General features: G+C 41.2%; 2 protein-coding genes across 2 annotated transcripts in view; one reads left to right on the forward strand and one right to left on the reverse strand.

The window, feature by feature from the left end:
- The window catches only part of ppp1r13l (protein phosphatase 1, regulatory subunit 13 like), a 31,889-nt gene extending 16,875 nt beyond the window's left edge, over window positions 1–15,014 (reverse strand). The window contains 1 exon segment of the mRNA XM_061827430.1: window positions 14,825–15,014. The gene's annotated coding sequence lies outside the window, so the exon portion shown is untranslated.
- A 56-nt stretch (window positions 15,015–15,070) lies between these two features.
- Window positions 15,071–17,361, forward strand: opa3 (outer mitochondrial membrane lipid metabolism regulator OPA3). Its single transcript, XM_061827431.1, has 2 exons — window positions 15,071–15,532; window positions 16,168–17,361. The coding sequence occupies exons 1-2, from the start codon at window positions 15,391–15,393 to the stop codon at window positions 16,494–16,496; spliced, it is 471 nt and encodes a 156-aa protein (XP_061683415.1). The 5' UTR covers window positions 15,071–15,390; the 3' UTR covers window positions 16,497–17,361.
- The last annotated feature ends 1,909 nt before the right edge of the window (window positions 17,362–19,270 follow it).

Below are 19,270 nucleotides of genomic sequence, written 5' to 3' on the forward strand. Positions count from 1 at the left end.
TGCCCTCTTCGTTGGCCAAAAGGGCAGAGGCTAAATGGCCACTGATCTAAAAGAGGACTTTTACTTTGGACGAGATGGACAGCACACAGATGTTTGTTGTGCTTTGCTTCACATGGATTGAAATAAAAGTACTTTTCCAGTACAAGGAAATTGTTTTGGGGTTTTTTTTTTTTGGATTGCCATAATTTCATCAGACAGTAAAAACCTTGGAGGCAGTTTGTTCATCTATCCAAGTTATTTTTCGGCAAGTGGTAGGGTACTGATTCGGATGCCTCACTAGCCAATCGCAGGGCACCTAGAAACAACAACTCACAGTCAAATTTACACCTACGTGCAATTTAGAGTCTTCAATTAACCTACCGTGCATGTTTTTGGGAAGTGGAAGGAAACTGGTGTATCTGGTGAAAAGTCACACAAGTGCAGGTCTGAACATGCAAACTCCACACAGGCCAGGCCAGATAACTGTGAGGCCAACATGCTAACTAGTTGATCAACGTGTTGGCAATTATATTATTGTAAAATTGAAACTTTTTTTCCCACATGAAATTACTGTAAAAATTGACCATTTGCTGATGATCTTTTTAAATTATTGACAGAATTGGAATTTTTCATAAAATGGCACTTATTAAGTTATTATTCTCATATCGTATTCTAATTATTTTGCTTTTGATAGATTTTATAAGAAAAAAATAATATTTTATTCTCATGAACCTGTGATCTTATTGTCATCATATAATCACTTTTTCCCCCCCACAAAAAAAATCTCATAAAATGGTATTTTTGGAAAACATCACATTTCAACTCACTGATTGTTGTTTTTATTTTTTTATAAGATTGCAACTTTTTCACATAAAATTATGACTTTGAAGTTACTTTGTTAAAAAAAAAAAAAGGGGGGAAGTAAAATCGGGATCAAGTATCTGACCTCTCATTACTTCCTTGATTTTCGATGGTGAAAACAGTTTCCAAAGATAGACTCAACTTTGACAAGTGTTCCCAATTATAGATCACATCTCAGCCTTCTTGTACATAAGTGTGCACATTTCCTGGCAAACGGACAAATGTTTGCAGTGACATTTAGATGAACATTAGCCAGGCCCATAGAGGAGAGAACCGGTTCACAAGAGAGTATCGATAAGCTCGGCTGTGCAAGACTCACGGTCGCATTCCCCAGCGGACTAGCCTGTCAACTCCACACAGACAATCTTATCTTTGTCAAGCGCAGTGTGCTACACAGAGCCGGATTTCACAGCGGCCACATCCCTGTCCAGTCCCTCCGCTTCCTGGCCCGTCACCCCCTACACCCTCTGTGTTTACTGGAACGCTTACTGAACTTCTGTTTGTCTAAAACAACTGTTTGTCCTCCGTCCACATGTCATTTGGACTTACTGGAATGGGAGGGCCAACTGATATGACTCAAATCCATGGATTGACAGAGAATGTCAATGTATAAATAAATGACTAAACAGGAAACAGTGCTGCTTGATAGTCAATGAAATGTACAAAAAAAAAACTATTCCCCATTTAGGCCTGCAACGATGAACCAAGTAACTCAATTTAATTATAATAAAAGCTTTAAATATAATCCATGGTTTGACGATTGTAAGGGATTTTTGCACACAGACAAGTGTTACTGCAGTTGCGCACACCATACCCCATGTACAAATAGGTTGGTACAATGGTGGTGAGCCAGGAGGAATTAATCCATAAAGGATGTTGATTCCTCCCTTTACTTGTTGCAATAGTATTATATATATGTTTTTTATTTTGTTGCACACCACAATAAACTAACTCAGATGCACTTTCAGTCGCTTTACTGAAAAAAGAAAATGACCAAGTAATCAGTGCAGGAATACACAAGCTGCTGATAGCCACAGCTCAAGACGAGTCACTCAACACGTAGCCTGGCAATCAGGTTAGCTATAACAACCAGCCAATTTTGCACTCTTATTCGCCGACAACTACATCACTCACCAGGCCCCATATTATAAAGCCATACACACTCAAGGTATGTGATGGCAACCTTAAGTGGTTAAAAATTATACCAAAGATTGGTCATCCCCTTTTTACACTAAAATGTATTAAACTAAATCATACAAGAAAAAAAAAATCTCAATCAAAACGTTAATAGTTGGAGGTATTGTCTGATGTCAATGAAAAAATTACATACAGAGAGAGAGAAAGATCTCACAAATGTACACCCAACTCTCATTATACACAAAAGAGAACTGCATTTTGTCAAGCAGGATTCAGAGGTACTGAATTGAGATTCCATGCATCCATCCATCCATCCATCCATCCATCCATCCATTTTCTAAGACAATCATCCTCCCAGTGTCACAGGAGTGCTGGAGCCTATCCCAGGTATCTTGGGGGCGGAGACAAGGTACAACCTGAAGTGGTTGCCAGCCAATTGGAGGGCACATGGAAACAGACAACAGTCACACTCACAATCACACCTAGGGGCAATTTAGAGTGTCCAATTAATGTCGCATGTTTTGGGATGTGGGAGGAAACCGGAGTGCCTGGAGAAAACCCACGCAGGCACGGGGAGAACATGCAAACTCACACAGGACGCGCCAGGATTTGAACCCCTGTCCTCAGAACTGTGAGGCAGGTGCCATGAACAGTTGTCCACCGTGCCCCCTGAGATTTTATTGATCATCTAAAAAGAAGTCAAACGTTTGGATACTGAGGGTTTTCGTTAGTGGTTCTCTTCCAAATGGTACAATGCGGAGAAACATTTTTGAGCAGGCTCTTACATATGAATAAGTCATTTAAAGAAGTGTGTCGTGCACTATTTTTTGACAATTTCAGCATTTTTTGGGCGCACAGACCTCTTTACAAGGCAGACGCCATCTGTCTCAAACTAGGGATTAAGTTATTGTTCAGCAACATTTTTTACTGTGTATGTCATTCAGCAGCACAAAATGAAAATATTGGCCTTGTTTATATGGCTGACGGACAAAAGAGCATATGGAGTCACCAGCTCTACTTGAAAATGAAAAAAAAAAAAACGGAATAAGAAACAAGATAACACAAGGCGCAGGTGGAGTCACCATTGTCACCCAAACTATCAGAGAAACGAATGAGCAATGAGATAAGGAAATGCTTGGAATCCCCCACACCCCTCCACGCCCCAATGGAGCAAAGCCCAACGAAACATGATTTTGCTGAAATCCTTGCCCTACTGGATGTGACAGACAGGACGTAGGCCCCTGCCCCAAAAACATGCAACATTAATTGGAGACTCTAAATTGCCCCGAGGTATGATTGTGAGTGTGGCTGTTGTCTGTGTCCATGTGCCCTGCAATTGGCTGGCAACCAGCTCAGGGTGTACCCTGGCTCCTGCCCATTGATAGCTGGGAAAGGCTCCAGTACTCCCCGCGACCCTTTTGAGGATGAGCAACTAAGAAAACGGATGGATGGATGTTTGCTTTGTTTCTTATGGATGACAACCTCACTAACCCCAATTATAACATCGCTCCAGATCTTACATTAGATAAATGCAACAAATTCGCTTGGAATTTTTGTGAAAAAATACAATCAAGTTAAATGTCAGTGCAACGCATCAAAATGATAAAATGATGCTACGTACCTCTGAAGCCAACCAGGAAAAACTCTATTACCAAAAAAAGTGTACCAATTAAAAAAATGGTTCAGCAGTTGAAACTATAAACAAGCTGTCTTGACAAAATAACAACTTACATTTCAAAACTATTAAAAAGTCTGTGATGATTTGTAGAACATAATCCATTGCTCACTTTAGTCAAGTGAGTTTCTTAAAGCTCTTGAAGTAGCTGCAATTACCGGTAAGCCTAAAAAAAATAGAACACTAAACAGGTTCCATTTTATAGCCTGTTATAAAAACATCTCGAACTTTCCCTTCAGATTGATAAGAAAGTGATTTTTAATCAACTCAGCAATTTCTTAAATCTAAACTGACTTTTTGACAAATGGCAATCTGGTTTCTGAACTCATGACAGTACAAAATTAGTTTTATCCAAGTGCTATATGACATCAAATTAAATAATTGGGAAAGGCGTCAATCCTCATCTGGTTGAATCTCAGTCAGGCTTTTGATTGAAACATTTTAAAAGATGGGTAGACAAAAATGGAACAGGTCTTACCCAGAGGAAAGTTATTTGGTAACCATCAGAAGTGTTGACTTTTTATAAAATGTGTAATGAGCTGTTGTCCCTCTAGGGTCAGTTCTTGGAACCCTCCAATCCAGCCTGTATATGATAACCTATGGTCAAATTCTTCGGAACCTGAATGACTATCATAGCTATGCAGATGACACACAGTTATGTCTACCAGTGTCTCCGAATTGACTATAGTTCAACTGAGGTGTTGTGGCCCTGTCTAAAACAGATGAATAACTGGACGAGCCAAAAACCTATTTGATGAAACCACAACAAAACCGAGATTATTATTTTGGGCAGGAAAAAAAAAATGGGAAAAAAAAATTGCTGTTAGTAAATACTCATCAAAAATCTGGACAAGTCCAATACCTTGGTGTTCTGACTTTCATCAGTCATATAAAATCAATTTCTAAAACTGCCTGCCTCTTCCAGTTGAACATATCCAAAAAATAAGCATTCAAAGTACAAATTGTAAAGAAGGATAAAAAGGATGTTGATTTACCTTTAGCGTTGGTCAACTATGCAAAGAGAAGGGTGAGTGACAAGCAAAAGGCATCATGGAGGATGGAGGAGGGGGCAAACGCTTGACAGCTGAGAGAAAACATACATATGAACATACGCACGCACACCACTTAATTCCACTAAAGTTTCATGGGGCCCATGGTGAAGAAAGATGAATAGGCTTGCAAAAATCACAAATGAAAAAGTTGTTCTTTACCAATGTGCGCCATCTTGTAACAGCATGTGAAAGCGTTCCGTGATTAGGAAAGGGAAATGAAAATCATCATGGGTAAAGATTGACGTTCTTCCTAGCCAATAGGATGCCAGAAAGATGCTACAGCGATAGCCAATGAGAGAGCAGCTCTATCGCGCCCAACAAATCAAGCTACAGGATGTTTACATTTGGTGAATCCAGCGCCTATTTTTTCCTTTTGTATCCTGAATTTTCCTTCGCAACTAGAGACAATATTTTTTCCGAGGAGGCATTTCCTAACCTCAATTTTTCATTACTAGAGACGTTCATAAGTAGAGGTAACACTGTATTTGATAATTACTCATTTTTATAATTCTTGTGTTACTATGTCATGCTGTACTTTAGTGTAGCAACAGAGCTAACCCAATATCCCATGTCAAAATACCTCTACCAAAATAAAGAACAAAGGGTTATCGTTCAGTAGCGCCATGTTTAAAAATTTCAGAACTAAAATACATTTCGCTTGCATGTGATGTTATCGCACATTTTCGATGCAAGTGAAATCAACAATTGGAATTGTCGGGTAGGCAAACAAAGTATACCTAAGAATCAAACGACCCAAAACTGGTTCTAAAAAAACAAAAAAAGAGCCAATTTTCGAGATAATGTATGAAGTCAATTACAATAGTCAATGCTTATTATTACCAAATCTTCGGGTCCAGTCAACCTCACAAATTAAATATGAATCGACTGATAAATTTGGGGCTTAACTTTGATGACACAAACAGTACACGATTGCTTAAGAGCGCCACCCATTTCCACAGCAACATTAAAATATAGTAGAAGTGTCTCTTTTCCCAGTTTGTTGACCCTCTGATTCACTTTGGACTATTTCTCAAGAGAAGTTGTGCAAAAGCAACAGATTGCTCTTCCTCTTCCCAACATTTATGCACCAATTGGTTCCCCCACTAAAACAAAAAGACGTTTGGTTTTTTTTTCACCTTGACATGCAAACATGGACCACACTAACTGTAGATAGATGGTGGTAAGGACAATATGGTTATTTTTAGTTTTGGAGAACACCGGGACGTGTCATTGATTGCGCTGACTGCCCAGTAGTGTTCCTTGCATTCAAACCTTTCATTGATTTCCTACATTGCCTGCTTCATCCTTCCACAATTTACTTCCTCAAGCCTCATAACCTGGCTAGGATGCAAGGATTTTTTTTAATTCTCAGCACTCTTTGATGAGGACTCGTGGCAGACCTATGCGGGCATTCCACAAGACTACCAAAGAACACAAGACAAACAAATCGTGCAGAGTCCTGATAAATGACAAAACCTTTGCTAAAAACATGATCACACCCACTTGTCAGTCACTAAATAACACATGACGAGATTTTTGCGAATCACAGGAGACTCCCATTAAATCACAACTCTGTGAGACTTCCATTCGTCCAGCGAGATTCACAAATCACAAAAGACTGCCATTAATCTCAGGAGACATTGCCCTAAATTATACTCAACATCACTTTCAAAAATCATGCAAGATGTGCATTAAATCATACGGAACCTACGCAACACCTACAAATGCTAAAAAACCTCTGCAAATCACACAAATCCCACAAATCGCAGAAACAAAAACCCACCAGACTTCTCCTAATTCCAATAAAACTTCCTCAAAATCCCATGACGACCACTAAATCCTGTGATGCTTCTTTTAAACCACAAGACTTTCAAAAATCCTGCACGAAAATGAAACTTCAGCAATTCCCAAGAGACGCCCACATTTTATACAAATGCTCGTTAAAGCAGTTAATAAAGAGCTCAACTGTTTATTGCAATCAATAAATTGCTAAATGCATTCATAAATCTGTCTGTCCTGTTGGTCAGAAGGCTGTTAATTTATTTTGCAAATTTGACAAATCCAAGCATGAGTCTCGGAAGGAGATCCTTAATTCCCACATATTGAGATTAACTGACAAGTAATCATTCAGAGTCTTCCATTTGCAGACTTTTGCAAGAGTTACGCCCAAATTCCTCACAACTCTCCCCTGGTGAGCCACACAGGAGCGCGACATTACCTCATGAAAAAAACAAAACACAAAAAAAAAAAAAACGCACCAAGCGAATGAGTACGCATTCTATTTGCCAGAGGCAAAGAAAACAGGCTCAGCAACAGAAAACGTGGCACGGTGGCTCAGCTAGAAAGGGTTGGCCTCACAGTTTTGAGGACCCAGATTCAATCCCAGCCCCGCCTGTGTGGAGTTGGCTTGTTCTCCCCGTGCCTGCGTGGGTTTTCTCCGGGCAATCCGGTTTCTTCCCACGTCCCAAAAACATGCAACATTAATTGGACACTCTAAATTGCCCATAGGTGTTATTGTGAGTGCGGCTGTTTGTCTCTACGTGCCCTGCGATTGGCTGGCAACCTCTTGCCCATTGATAGCTGGGATTGGCTCCAGCACTCCCCGCGACCCTCGTGAGGATAAGCGCCAAAGAAAATGGATGGATGGACGGAAATCAATACATTTGTTATGTCAATTTCCAACAAAGAAAAAGAAATGTAACGTTTTTCTTGCTTCAGTTTTTCTCCCTCGGGTTTTCACTTCTATATGTGTCCCAAGTGACTCAGGATTGTGTTGGCACCACATTGTCAACAAAGCAGGGACATTACGCAAAGATTTACAGGTCATTTCCCACAACTTATGTTCCCCTTCAAAACAATTATGTGCTTTCCCCAATGAGTTGGGTGCCAAAATGTGAATGGGTGCACAGGAGCAGTGGTGGTTTGGGGCAACGGGTAGTTTTAGTGCCATTCCGACAGTGATTAAATGCTGAAGGCAGAACTGTGCAAAACATGTGTTGCCTATTTGCAACTGCAAGTTTCACCCCCCCCCCCCTTACAATCATCCCAGAGTCTGTTTTAAACTGCAGTAAAAAAATAAAAAAATAAAAAAAATGAAAATAGCAGAGGCTAATCATAATCATTACAGTAAATCATGTGCGCTGGGGTTGCATCATTTTGAATCAGGCTGAAATTTTAAGGTTGATAGAAAAACAACTCTGTTTCATACAGAACAGTGATTTATAAATAAACAATGCAGTACAGTATTAGGGTTTCAGATTAAACTTCATAATTACACTAAAATGATTAGAACCTTTACAGGTTAACTTAAAGGGCCACTGTCATGAAATGCATGATTTTTAGTATGTTATGAATGAAAAAACGGGAGTTGACGTGGACCCATGCGTTTTTTCCCCACCACAAAACGTGATTTTGACGCATAAAGATTTTTGTAACTCCCGCCATGAAAATCCTCTCGAGGGATTTGTTTTCGAGAAGAAGCAGGAAGTGATGTAAATGGCAGGCCCGCCCTCAAGCGTTTGTTTCTATTAGTTTAACCTCTGGGATGGTAGCTCATTATTCCTTTGTGTTAGCCAAAATGCCGGCTCGTTGCATTGCTAGCAATTGCTTGAACAATCGGGAGGATGGATTTATCCTTCATAAGTTTGCAAGAGACCCGGTTCGTCGTGAAAAATGGATTGCACGGGTGCAGAGGATGAGAGCTTCGTGGGTTTCAAATAACAGGTAGGTGTGTATACAGCTACTAAAAAAATTATAGTTTGGGGGGACCACGTAATTGGTCTCTCATAACGTAACTAAAGATCCGCGCACGTATGACAGGCGTGCTAAATATGTCAATGTGCGCAACTGATGGCGTCGGGTGTTGGCTCGCGGACAGTAGCGGCTATGAACAACGCTCACGACAATGGTGCACTCAGCCGCATGCGACAACAACGCCGTAAAGCAGCCCGGCTCGGCTCCGTGAGAAGCCACCCCGGCCAAGGCGCTGCATCCGGCAGTCATGGTTTCGGCGAAGGCTGCGCGTCGGACTCGCGGATGGCGACGGCTCTGAACAACGCTGCCAACAATGGCGCACTCGGCCGCGTGCGACGACAATGCCGTAAAGCGCCCCAGCTCGGCAGTGTTGTTCATTGCGGACGGCGGCGGCTATGAACAACGCTATAAAGTGGCCAGGCTCGGCGCCATGATAAGACACCTGCCGACGGCCTTGTCACCTTGTCGGCAAGGCCGAGCCGGCTGCCGGCCTTCCCGCGCCGGGCCGCGATGGCTCACCTCCGCCGTGGAAGTGGATCGGACGGGGAGGCGGTTTGGCCGTGATCACATATCAACTGAATATGGCTCAAAACAATAGGGTAATATTGCCCTGGTAACTTCACTCGGTTGTGTGATGTTCTCTTCTTCGAAAAGAGCTTCCGTGTCAGAAGGGGTGTGTTCATCTCCCATAATAGTAGTGGCCCTTACAATGGGACACGCCCCTTCAGACACGATTTCCACCACGGATCCACTTGAAGCCCGCAACACGATATTCTGCGGCCCTTACATGGCATCAAAGTTTAGTGTTAGTGCAGCCCAAAACTACTAAACTACTATAGATCTGACTAAGAACTGATTTCTGTTTGTTGACAAGTTCGTAAAAGTGAATTAGCAATGTTAGTCACTCACCCAGTTGCAGGGTTAGGGTTTCTCAAAACCTGCTATGAGGAGAAGGGCAAGTTTAATATTGGAGCCGTTTCTCACAATAGCCTCAAAGAGAATGCTTTATTCTTTGATAGCCATCAAAGAACTCTACTGGCCCACAGGAAGAAAGCAAACATAAAAGGATGTGACTGCCGCAGAAGCACAGAACTGCACATCAACTGAGGCATCAGGAATGTGTGTGTCTTGGGTTGGGCGCGGGGGACACCGACATGTCAGACACAGAAAGTTGCAGTGCTAAAGAAATACGACGGCAGACCTCATTATTCAATTAGACAGGCTGAGGGGTATGCAAAATACATACCAGGGAGATGAGAATGGAACGCGTCACAAATCGCGTTTTGAACTGTTCTCAAAGTTTGAGAAGATTAGATTCATCGTATGGTTTTTCAATACTTGAAATTTTTTTTTGGTGGAATGCTTGATGCAGCCCAAACTCACCCAGATTTTATCTCCAGCACCCCCTGGATTAGTTGAAATCCCTGAATTGCAGTAAGTTATTAGCATTACTGGTACCCTGATACTGCTCAATATTCTCTTTACTTATGTGTTCATCTCCCGAATTTGTGTAATACTGGCTTGTTTGTTGTAGTACATGAGTGACTCTGTTTTAAATACTTTGCCAATAAATATGATTCTGATTCTGATAAAACAAAATCACAGTGTATTAAAAAGAACGACATACTGAAATTTTGCTAAGGAGTCTGATGCTAACACAATAGGAAACACCATCGACTATTGCTATCTATGTGGCTGTTCTAGAACCTAAAGCATTGGATATTTGAATAAAAATAGTGTAGCAATATACAGTGAAGAAAATAAGTATGTGAACACCCCGCTATATTGCAAGTTCTCGCACTTAGAAGTCATTGAGGGGTTTGAAATTTTCAGCGTAGGTGCATGTACACTGTGAGAGAGATCATTTAAAAAGAAAAATCAACAAATCAAAATGTATGATTTTTAACGATTTATCTTTGTGATACAGCTGCAAATAAGTATTAGAACATGTCTATCAGCTACAATTCTGACCCTCAAAGACCTGTTAGTCCGCCTTTAAAAGTCCACCTCCAATCCATGTATTATCCGGAATAAGATACACCTGTTTGAGTTTGATAGCTGCATAAAGACCCCCGTCCACCCCATACAATCAATAAGTCTCAAACTTGTAACATGGCCAAGCCCAAAGAGCTGTCCAAAGACACTAGAGACAAAATTGTACAACTCCACATGGCTAGAAAGGGCTACGAAGAAATTCCCAAGCAGCTTGGTGAAAAAAGGTCCAATGTAGGAGCAATCATTTGAAAATGGAAGAAGCTAAACATGACGGTCAATCTCAATCAGAGTGAAGACCCATGCAAGATATCACCTGGTGGTATCTCAATTATCCTTAGAAAGGTGAGGAATCAGCCCAGGGCTACACAGCGGGACTTGGTCAATGACCAGAAATGAGCTGGGACCACCGTTTCCAAGGTGACTGTTGGTAATGCACTAAGACGTCATGGTTTGAAATCATGCATGGCACAGAAGGTTCCCCTGCTTAAACCAGCACATGTCAAGGCCCCTCTTAAGTTTGCCAATGACCATTTGGATAATAGAGAGGAATCATGGGAGAAGGTTTTGCGGTCAGATAAGGCCAAAATTGAACTTTTTGGTCATAATAGACTAACAGTGTTTGGAGGAAGGCGAATGATGAGTTCCATCCCAAGAACACCATCCCTACTGTGAAGCATGGGGGTCATAGCATCATGCTTTGGGGATGTTTTTCTGCAGATGGGACAGGACGACTGCACTGTATTAAGGAGGAGGAAGACCGCGGCCATGTATTGTGAGATTTTGGGGAAAAACCTCTTTCCCTCAGTCAGAGCATTGAAGATGGGTCGCAGCTGGGTCTTTCAACATGACAGTGACCCGAATCACACAGCAAGGAATACCAAGGAATGGCTCCGTAAGAAGCATATCAAGGTTCTGGCGTGACCTCGCCAGTCTACAGACCTAAACCCAATAGAAAATCTTTGGAGGGAGCTGAAACTCCGTTTTTCTCAGTAACAGCTCATAAACCTGTCTGATCTAGAGAAGATCTGTGTGGAGGAGAGGGCCAAAATCCCTCCTGCAGTGTTTGTAAACCTGGTGAACAACTACAAGAAACATTTGACCTCTGTAATTACAAACAAAGGCTACTGTACCAAAGCACAAGCACCTACAATGAAAATTTCAGACCCCTCCATGATTTCCAAGTGGGAGAACTTACAATATAGCAGGGTGTTCAAATACTTATTTTCTTCACTGTATGCATGCAAAACAAATGTCTATTTAATAATGTTATAGTATGATTTTTGAAGCAATATTACAGAATGCAATTTTTCCCATCAAGAACATTACAAAACTTTTTCCTGGGTTTTGGGGGAGGTTGGAATGGATTAATGGAAGGAATTTCAGTCCATTTGAATGGGCAAAGATGATTTGATACAAGTATTTTGATTCACAGGCATGATCACAGAGTGAATTAAACTTGCATCGCAAGGCACTATTGTATTATGTCTACTGGGAACGCAACCTGTGATTTTCTGTCCCATTTAGTCAGCATGCTCATATTTGAATTATAATCTTGAGAGACAGAGTGTGTGCATGCATTTAAATACCTGGGAGTGTTGTTGTGCTAATCAACAAGTTGCAACAAGTGGCAAAGCACCAACTGGCCGAGTGCCACTTGGACATTCTGCAAGGAGGTATGATTTGCTTGCTGAGGTAAAATATAGGTTTCAGTTTTGCACGTCCCCAATGTGTGTCAATCTCTGTGTCAGGCCTCAGGCCAAAAGAACATTGCGGGTTCATGAACAAGTCCAGATTTGCTGAAGCAACACAGAATTATAAGTATTTGCATGAATGATTAGTCTTTTTTTTTTTTTTTTAAATCCGCGAGCAGCACTCTGACTCATCCACCTCCCACTGAGTGACTTTTATAATTCAGTTCTTTTTCTCTTTTGTCTTTATCGCATCCAACCAGGGTCAAGGGGGAGTGGGAGCCGATTGCATGGCGTACACCCTGGATTGTCGGCAGTCAATCACAAGGCAACAATGACCATACATACTCAGATTCACATTTATGGACAATTTAGTTTTCAATTGACCTTAAATAGTTTTGGAATTTGTTTGAAAAAAAAAAAAAAAAAAAAAAATCTCACACAAGCACAACATTCAAAATCCACACAGGAAGCCCAGGACAGGTTTGAACCTTTAAACTTAAGAACAATGACACAGACATTCTAACCATGGGTTCACCGTGCTGCCCTTCTCATTATCTCATAGATTAGATACAGTGATTGTCAGTGTGGTTATTGTACCAGTAGTGCAAGGACAGCCAACCTGCGGCTCTCGGGCTGTTTTCCTCTTTTCACGTGGCTCTTGTGAAGGCACGAAAGCTTATCGAAGTTCAGGTTTTTTTTTCAAGTGCATGTGCACACACTTTGCTTGTGTTTATTACATTCTTTGGGGCTATTGTGACAACAAGCTCATGCGTGTGTGGATCAATATGTGAGTGAGATGGGACTGCACAGGCGTGTGCAGAAGGACGGCGACCGGGGAAGAGTAGCTTTATTGTTCCCGCCACCCAGCTCAGATGTGCAAGGACAGAAAGGAGTTCTCAGAGGAAAGACGTCTCCCTTGACTCTTCCAAACACAGTCAGGTGACCGTAGCAGGAAAGGTTAACACGGTATTTTCGCAAAACTGGCATGCACATTTAATAAAAAAAATAGCTTGAAGTTTACCAGTCAGATCATGATGTTTCGAGAAAATAGTTTGTCAATTTTGCTCTCAAAATGGAAGAAAGAGAAAAAAAAAAATTTAAAACATGTGGATGAACACAGGACGTTTTTACCAGAGCGGGAGAGGTTTTTTTTGAGCACAATGGCCAGCCACTCTGCCATTGGAGTCAGACATCTTTATCCCATTTCACACCTTCAACTCCTCACTTGAGCTCACTCCGTGCTAACACTGACTTGGAATTTCCAAAAGGGACTGAACTTTGCAGTCACCAGTTAGCCACTTTTTCATAATGATGCATGCACAGATTCACGCTTGCATCGTGTCAACTGGCTTGGAACAATGCAAGGGCCAAAAAGCCATTCAATGAAAGGATTCTTTTTTTTTTTTTTTTAAATGCCTCTGTGACATTGCTGAAATCTTGTGTTATGAAAACCAAAATCTTAAATAGTATCAGAGCTTCAACTGTCCCGCCACACTGAACAGAGATGATCAGGCATTAACTTGTCTCCTGATTCACAGTTGCAATCAGACCTCTAATCATGTGAGTATTTTAGTGTTGCATTACATGAGAGTTGTGACATACAAGACAAGACCTGGTTGAACTGGTAGTCTGAACTGTCTATGAGAGAACACACATTTTTTTTTTTTTTAATTACTGGCCTGTGGGCTTGGTACTCTGTAGGAGTCGATTTTTATTATCATGTTGGTGTGTGACATTTATAATAAATCTGGTTGCGCAAAGGTATGTGTAAGGAGGGAATGATTTTCGTGTGTATGATGTGGCTCTTTGCCGTAACAGACATGACGTAACATGACTCTTGAGCTCTGACTGGTAGGCCACCCCTCCACTAGTGGTACGCAAGCTCCCTCTGAGGGTACCCGAAAGAATCACTGACTAAGTACAATTCAGTTGTATTTACCTGTAAACTTTTTGTACAAGCTTTGCATTCCATTTTAAGAACTGCTTGCAGTTAAACTTCATTTTAGCTACTATTTTTTAATCAAAAGTTTATGTGTAATACATTTTGTGTTACTTGGAGAAGTATTTAATTAGGTTGTACTTGATGTAAAAAGTTCATGGGAGAAAGCACTCATTTGTGCAGCCAGTGGCAAAATCCAGTTTTGCAAGAGCAAAGGAATTAAAAATTGAAAACAACTACATGTACATATTTACTACATCATGCAATATTAACAAATGCAATGAGTAGTGTGTGTTGTCTAAGTGGCAAAATTTCCATGTCTAAATTTGTCTTGAATACATTCTAAAATCTTCAGCATCTTTGGCGATATTCCTGTGCAACATTTACAATCACAGTCAACAGTCAATTGATTTTGCACCCTAAAGCTTAAAACTCCAGAGTCTACAAAGTCACAGGGAATGAACACAAAAGTACCGTGTACAAATAGTACTGGATTGTTTGTTGTGAGGATCAGCAGCCTGCATTTAAGAGTCCAGTAATGGCTCGGAACTGGCTGAAGCACTGCAGGTTGCATACCAGTCACAGAAATAGTAACATCTGATGGTCATTAGTTCTCAGAAAACACACACACACAAATCAAATCCATCACCACAGCGAACTATAACGACGTAAAAAAAAAAAATGGTGTGGAGGAATTAACTTTTTTTTTTTTTTGCAAGAATACACATGAGGCGTGTCTTACCTCACTGAAAATAAAAGCTTCTTGTCCTCCTGACTTCGAGAGAAAAATATCTGCGTGTCCAGATCTAGCAACACTTTTCTTTTCTTCTTCTTCTTCTTCTTCTTCTTCTTGCTTGGGCTTCCTGAAGTCGGCTGCCCAGTTCCAGACTGTCCCTCCTCCCTCCAGGCGTCAGCGCACAACATTGCTTCCAGGTCCGCCCTTGCTCCTCCTCTCGACACAAACCCTTGAAATCCGAGCCAGGTGTTTGAACCACCTCTGGCCATGTGAAACATGCCACTTTTTCATTTTTATGGTACTATTTTCCGAAACAACACTTTTTATATACATATTTATTAACTCCTTAGAATGAATTTTCCACTTTGAAAACCGAAAAAACGTCTTTGTAATCGAATGACAAAGTACAAATACGTGGGTACACATGGTGAATGTGGTCCTTGTCCAGCGTGCATTTGTCATAATTCGTTCGTGACGTATCACCGCGACGTCTGATTGGTCGCCGGGGTAACCACGTGATTCTCGTCTTCAGCAAGCACTGTTCCGGGATGTGAACGCAATTCCGCCCCAAGATGGTCGTCGGCGCCTTCCCAATCGCCAAGCTCCTCTACCTCGGAGTGAAGCAGATGAGCAAGCCCGTCGCCAACAGAATAAAAGCTGGGGCCCGGAGGAGCGAGTTTTTCAAGAATTACATCTGTTTGCCGCCTGCCCAGCGTGAGTAACCAGGCATTTAAGGGCAACCAGTGACCGCTAAACGCCAGTCTCAGACGTCCACGGACTGAGTATTCGCCGATGACCAATGACATAGCACCTGCGTAAATACGCTATCCAATAGACGTCGTGAATTCCCTTGCATGACCAATAGTAAGACAAGCGGACCCAGAGTGGGCGGGTCTTGTTTGTCATTGCAAGGTATTGTTAGCGGCACAGGGCAACTTTTCCCCACTGACCTTAATCATTATAAAATGGTGCACGGGTTGTCCGTGTTATGACGACTTATTTAAGTATATCGGAATATGCCACTTGCTGTTTTCTGTTTACCATTGTACATTACATTGAAATATACCGTTAGTTGAAGCGACAGGCAAATGGCAGCTATAAACTTGTAGATTTACGTGTAACAGTCTTCTTGAAAATACCTCATTCAACACATAAAAAATCTAATCTCTCTTGTATTTGTTTCTAAAATGTAATGGTAATCCACAAATTAAAGTGAGCTACACAGTCTCTGGGCAAGTTAATGTTATCGTGTTAACGGGTTCTGGGACCAAGCTCAACTCAGTAGACTAGGATACATCTGCTCGAAATGTGGCTTCGCTCACATGTGCATGCTCTTTAAATCCCTGCAGTGTATCACTGGATCGAGATGAGAACCAAAATGCGGATCATGGGCTTCCGAGGGGCCAGCATTAAACCGCTGAACGAGGATGCTGCGGCGGAGCTGGGCGCCGAGCTGCTGGGCGAGACGGTCATTTTCCTTGTGGGCGGGGGTTGCATGGTGCTGGAGTATACCAGGCAGGCGGCTAATGCGCGTCGCAAGGAGGACGAGCTCAACCAGACGCTCATCAGCCTACAGACTCAAGTAGCCGAACTCACGTTCACTACAGAGACGCTAAGCGCTCAGCTGAGAGAGGTGAACAGGCAGCTGGTCTCCTTTCCCACACCAACCAAAAAGTGATTTTTTTTGTAAATATGGCATGGGAAAGGACATATGAACACATGACTCCCACATGTAAAGCCCAAAGCTGCTACTTCAGATATTGCCACAACTCAAGGAGGATCAAGTGGACATAACATCAGGGAGCTGTGAAGTGTCATGAGCTGGTGTTTGGAGCAATTATATGTGCAAAAAAAAAAAAAAAAAAAAGAGAGAGAAAAGGGGATTACTATGACATTCATAGTCTGTTTTCTGTGGTGGATCGTTGAAATGCTCATTACAAAGTCAAATGACTGTGTACAGAAATTGCATCAACATTCATAAGTTAATATATCTGATAACAGTGATGTTTTTTTTTTTATTTAATGACTGGGAGAGGTGTTAATGATTAACATCGCTCTAAAGAAAAATGATCAGTCAAAATCACTGTGAATCACTTTGCTGGTTTATGTGGAGGGGGATGAATGATGGGTGTAAAATAAAGATGAGAGGAATTAATAGTGAGTTTGTTCAGTTCCTGTGGAGAAGGGAAAATATTTTTTTTGCCTCATTGGTACATGTCGTCGCGCCAGGGATGGCACATTAGTATATAGCGATCTGTTTTTTTTTTTTTTTTGTGGGGGGGGGGGGTGTCAGAAATCCATGATGCACTGAATCCACAATAGATGAGCCGCAAAGTTGTGAGGGATTGCTGTACTGCATACTATGAATAACCTTGTGGCTTGTCACTGAAACGTACACTGTATCCGTATCATGGTGCTCAAAAATATTGGCACTGCTGGGGTGCCAACATTTCTCGTCATCAAATAGAAGAGAATTGATTTTTTTCGGTCTTTATATGCTGCTGGTAAAGATAGATCAATAAAGATATATTATTGTAAATACATCTTTTGACCATTTAAGTGAGATTTGACCATTTTTCACAGAACACCAGGAGAGCGCTTACGGCACACTGGTTGGGAACCACTGATATAGAAGCAAAATCTGCCACCTTTACTTTTCTCTGATGGCGCAGTGTCTCATGCCTCTCAGTGAAGGTGGAAAAACTGATGTAGAGATCTTGGAGAAAGACAAGGACCCAAAACCTGAAGCCGGAGCTACAAGGCAATGATTAAAAAAATATCCACATATATTCAGACCCCAGTCAAAGTCTACACCGAAATCCCGTTGAGCATCTGTGGTAAAACTTGAAAATTGCTCTTCAAAAAGGCTCCCGGTCAAATCTGGCTGACCTCGAGGTATCTTGCAAAGAACAATGGCCAAACATTTCAGTCTCAAGATGTGCAAAGTTGCTAGAGACATGCTCCAAAAGACTTCCAGCTGTAATTGCGATGAAAGGCAGCTCGACAAAATAAAGGGTTGAATACACACCTTTTTGAGATTTTTATTTGCTTGAAATGTAAGATATAGGTATAATTTCTGTTCCATTTTAGAATTATGTACTACTTTGTGTCGATTACATGAATATCTTGCTTAAGATTTTTTTTTGTGGTGACATGAAAAAGTTCAAGAAAGAACGAATACTTTTTCAAGGCACTGGAATTGTCAATATTGTGCTTCAAATTATCTTTCAAACGTTTTTCTTCATCAGAGTCAGGTGAGTTGAAATAATTATATTCACTGGATTAAAAGTATTCAGTATTTATTTTATTGAACAGTTGTTTAGTTTTAATTCAATTAGAAATAACATTGGAATTACTGCACTTTTTTTTCAACATTCCAAATTACCTGGTCAAAGACTAAATTATCCAGAATCCTTTTCGGTAAAGAGGCGGGGCTTTCCCTGGTTCTTGATAACCACAAATGATGTCATTAATAACCACCAGTTTGTTTCAGCCATTTCGCAAGCAACAATGGACGACGAGTCAATGGACCTTTCCGATGGGGATCTTAAACTTCGCCCCCCTTAGCTACAGTTGCCATGTCCCACAAGCTTCCAAAATGATGACTGAACAGAACATATTTGAAGTCAATTCTCTATCGCGTCTTACAGATAGTATTGCGGTATGTTTTTGCCAAATGCGTCAGACTTGTCCAAGAGAGTTCTACAGAGAGGTCTTGACTATTTCACGCAAGGATATGTACACGGAATCTAGATTTTGGACGGAGCAGGACGCAATGTCAGAGTTACAGCTAAATGTTGGCGATCGAAGCAAAAAAGTTTGACGCATCACAAACTTCACATTGAAATCCAACAAGATAAAATAGTGGAATCGTACTACACATGTAAAGCAGGGTGAGTACTTTTTACTTGGAAAGATCATGAGTAATATCATTGTAGTTTTTACGAGTGGTTGTATTCATGATGAACGCAGTGTCTTGCAGCGGGAGCTTTTGTAACAGTTCATTGAGAACTCATTATATTTATCTTTAATCAGCCGTGTTTATTTTCGATTAGGAAAATAACGTTCGTACTCGCGCTCCACTTTGCTTAACAACAACTCTATTGACGGAATCGGAAAACGGAAACAACAGGTGAGCAATGCAAGTACAGGTACAGGATAACACTGCCCTCTGTAGGACACAATCAGTAAGGGCTCACTTAACAATAACATTTAACAATTCATTTGATTTGGCTCGTAATCGAAGCCAGTGCTCTGTGTTAAAAGTCCGATGTGATACAAATTGGGAAATAGACATTTCTCTTGCACGACATCGTGCATTTACGTATCACTAACCCGACTCTTCGGCATTAAACATGACAGACTTCATTCAGCAGGTCAGTGAGACACTAACAAAGTAAAAGTTGTTCTCCTGCAATGTTTAAAGCCTTGATAATAATTCAATCAAACTCA

This window comes from Syngnathoides biaculeatus, chromosome 8 (assembly GCF_019802595.1).
Source record: "Syngnathoides biaculeatus isolate LvHL_M chromosome 8, ASM1980259v1, whole genome shotgun sequence".
Taxonomy (NCBI): Eukaryota; Metazoa; Chordata; class Actinopteri; order Syngnathiformes; family Syngnathidae; genus Syngnathoides; species Syngnathoides biaculeatus.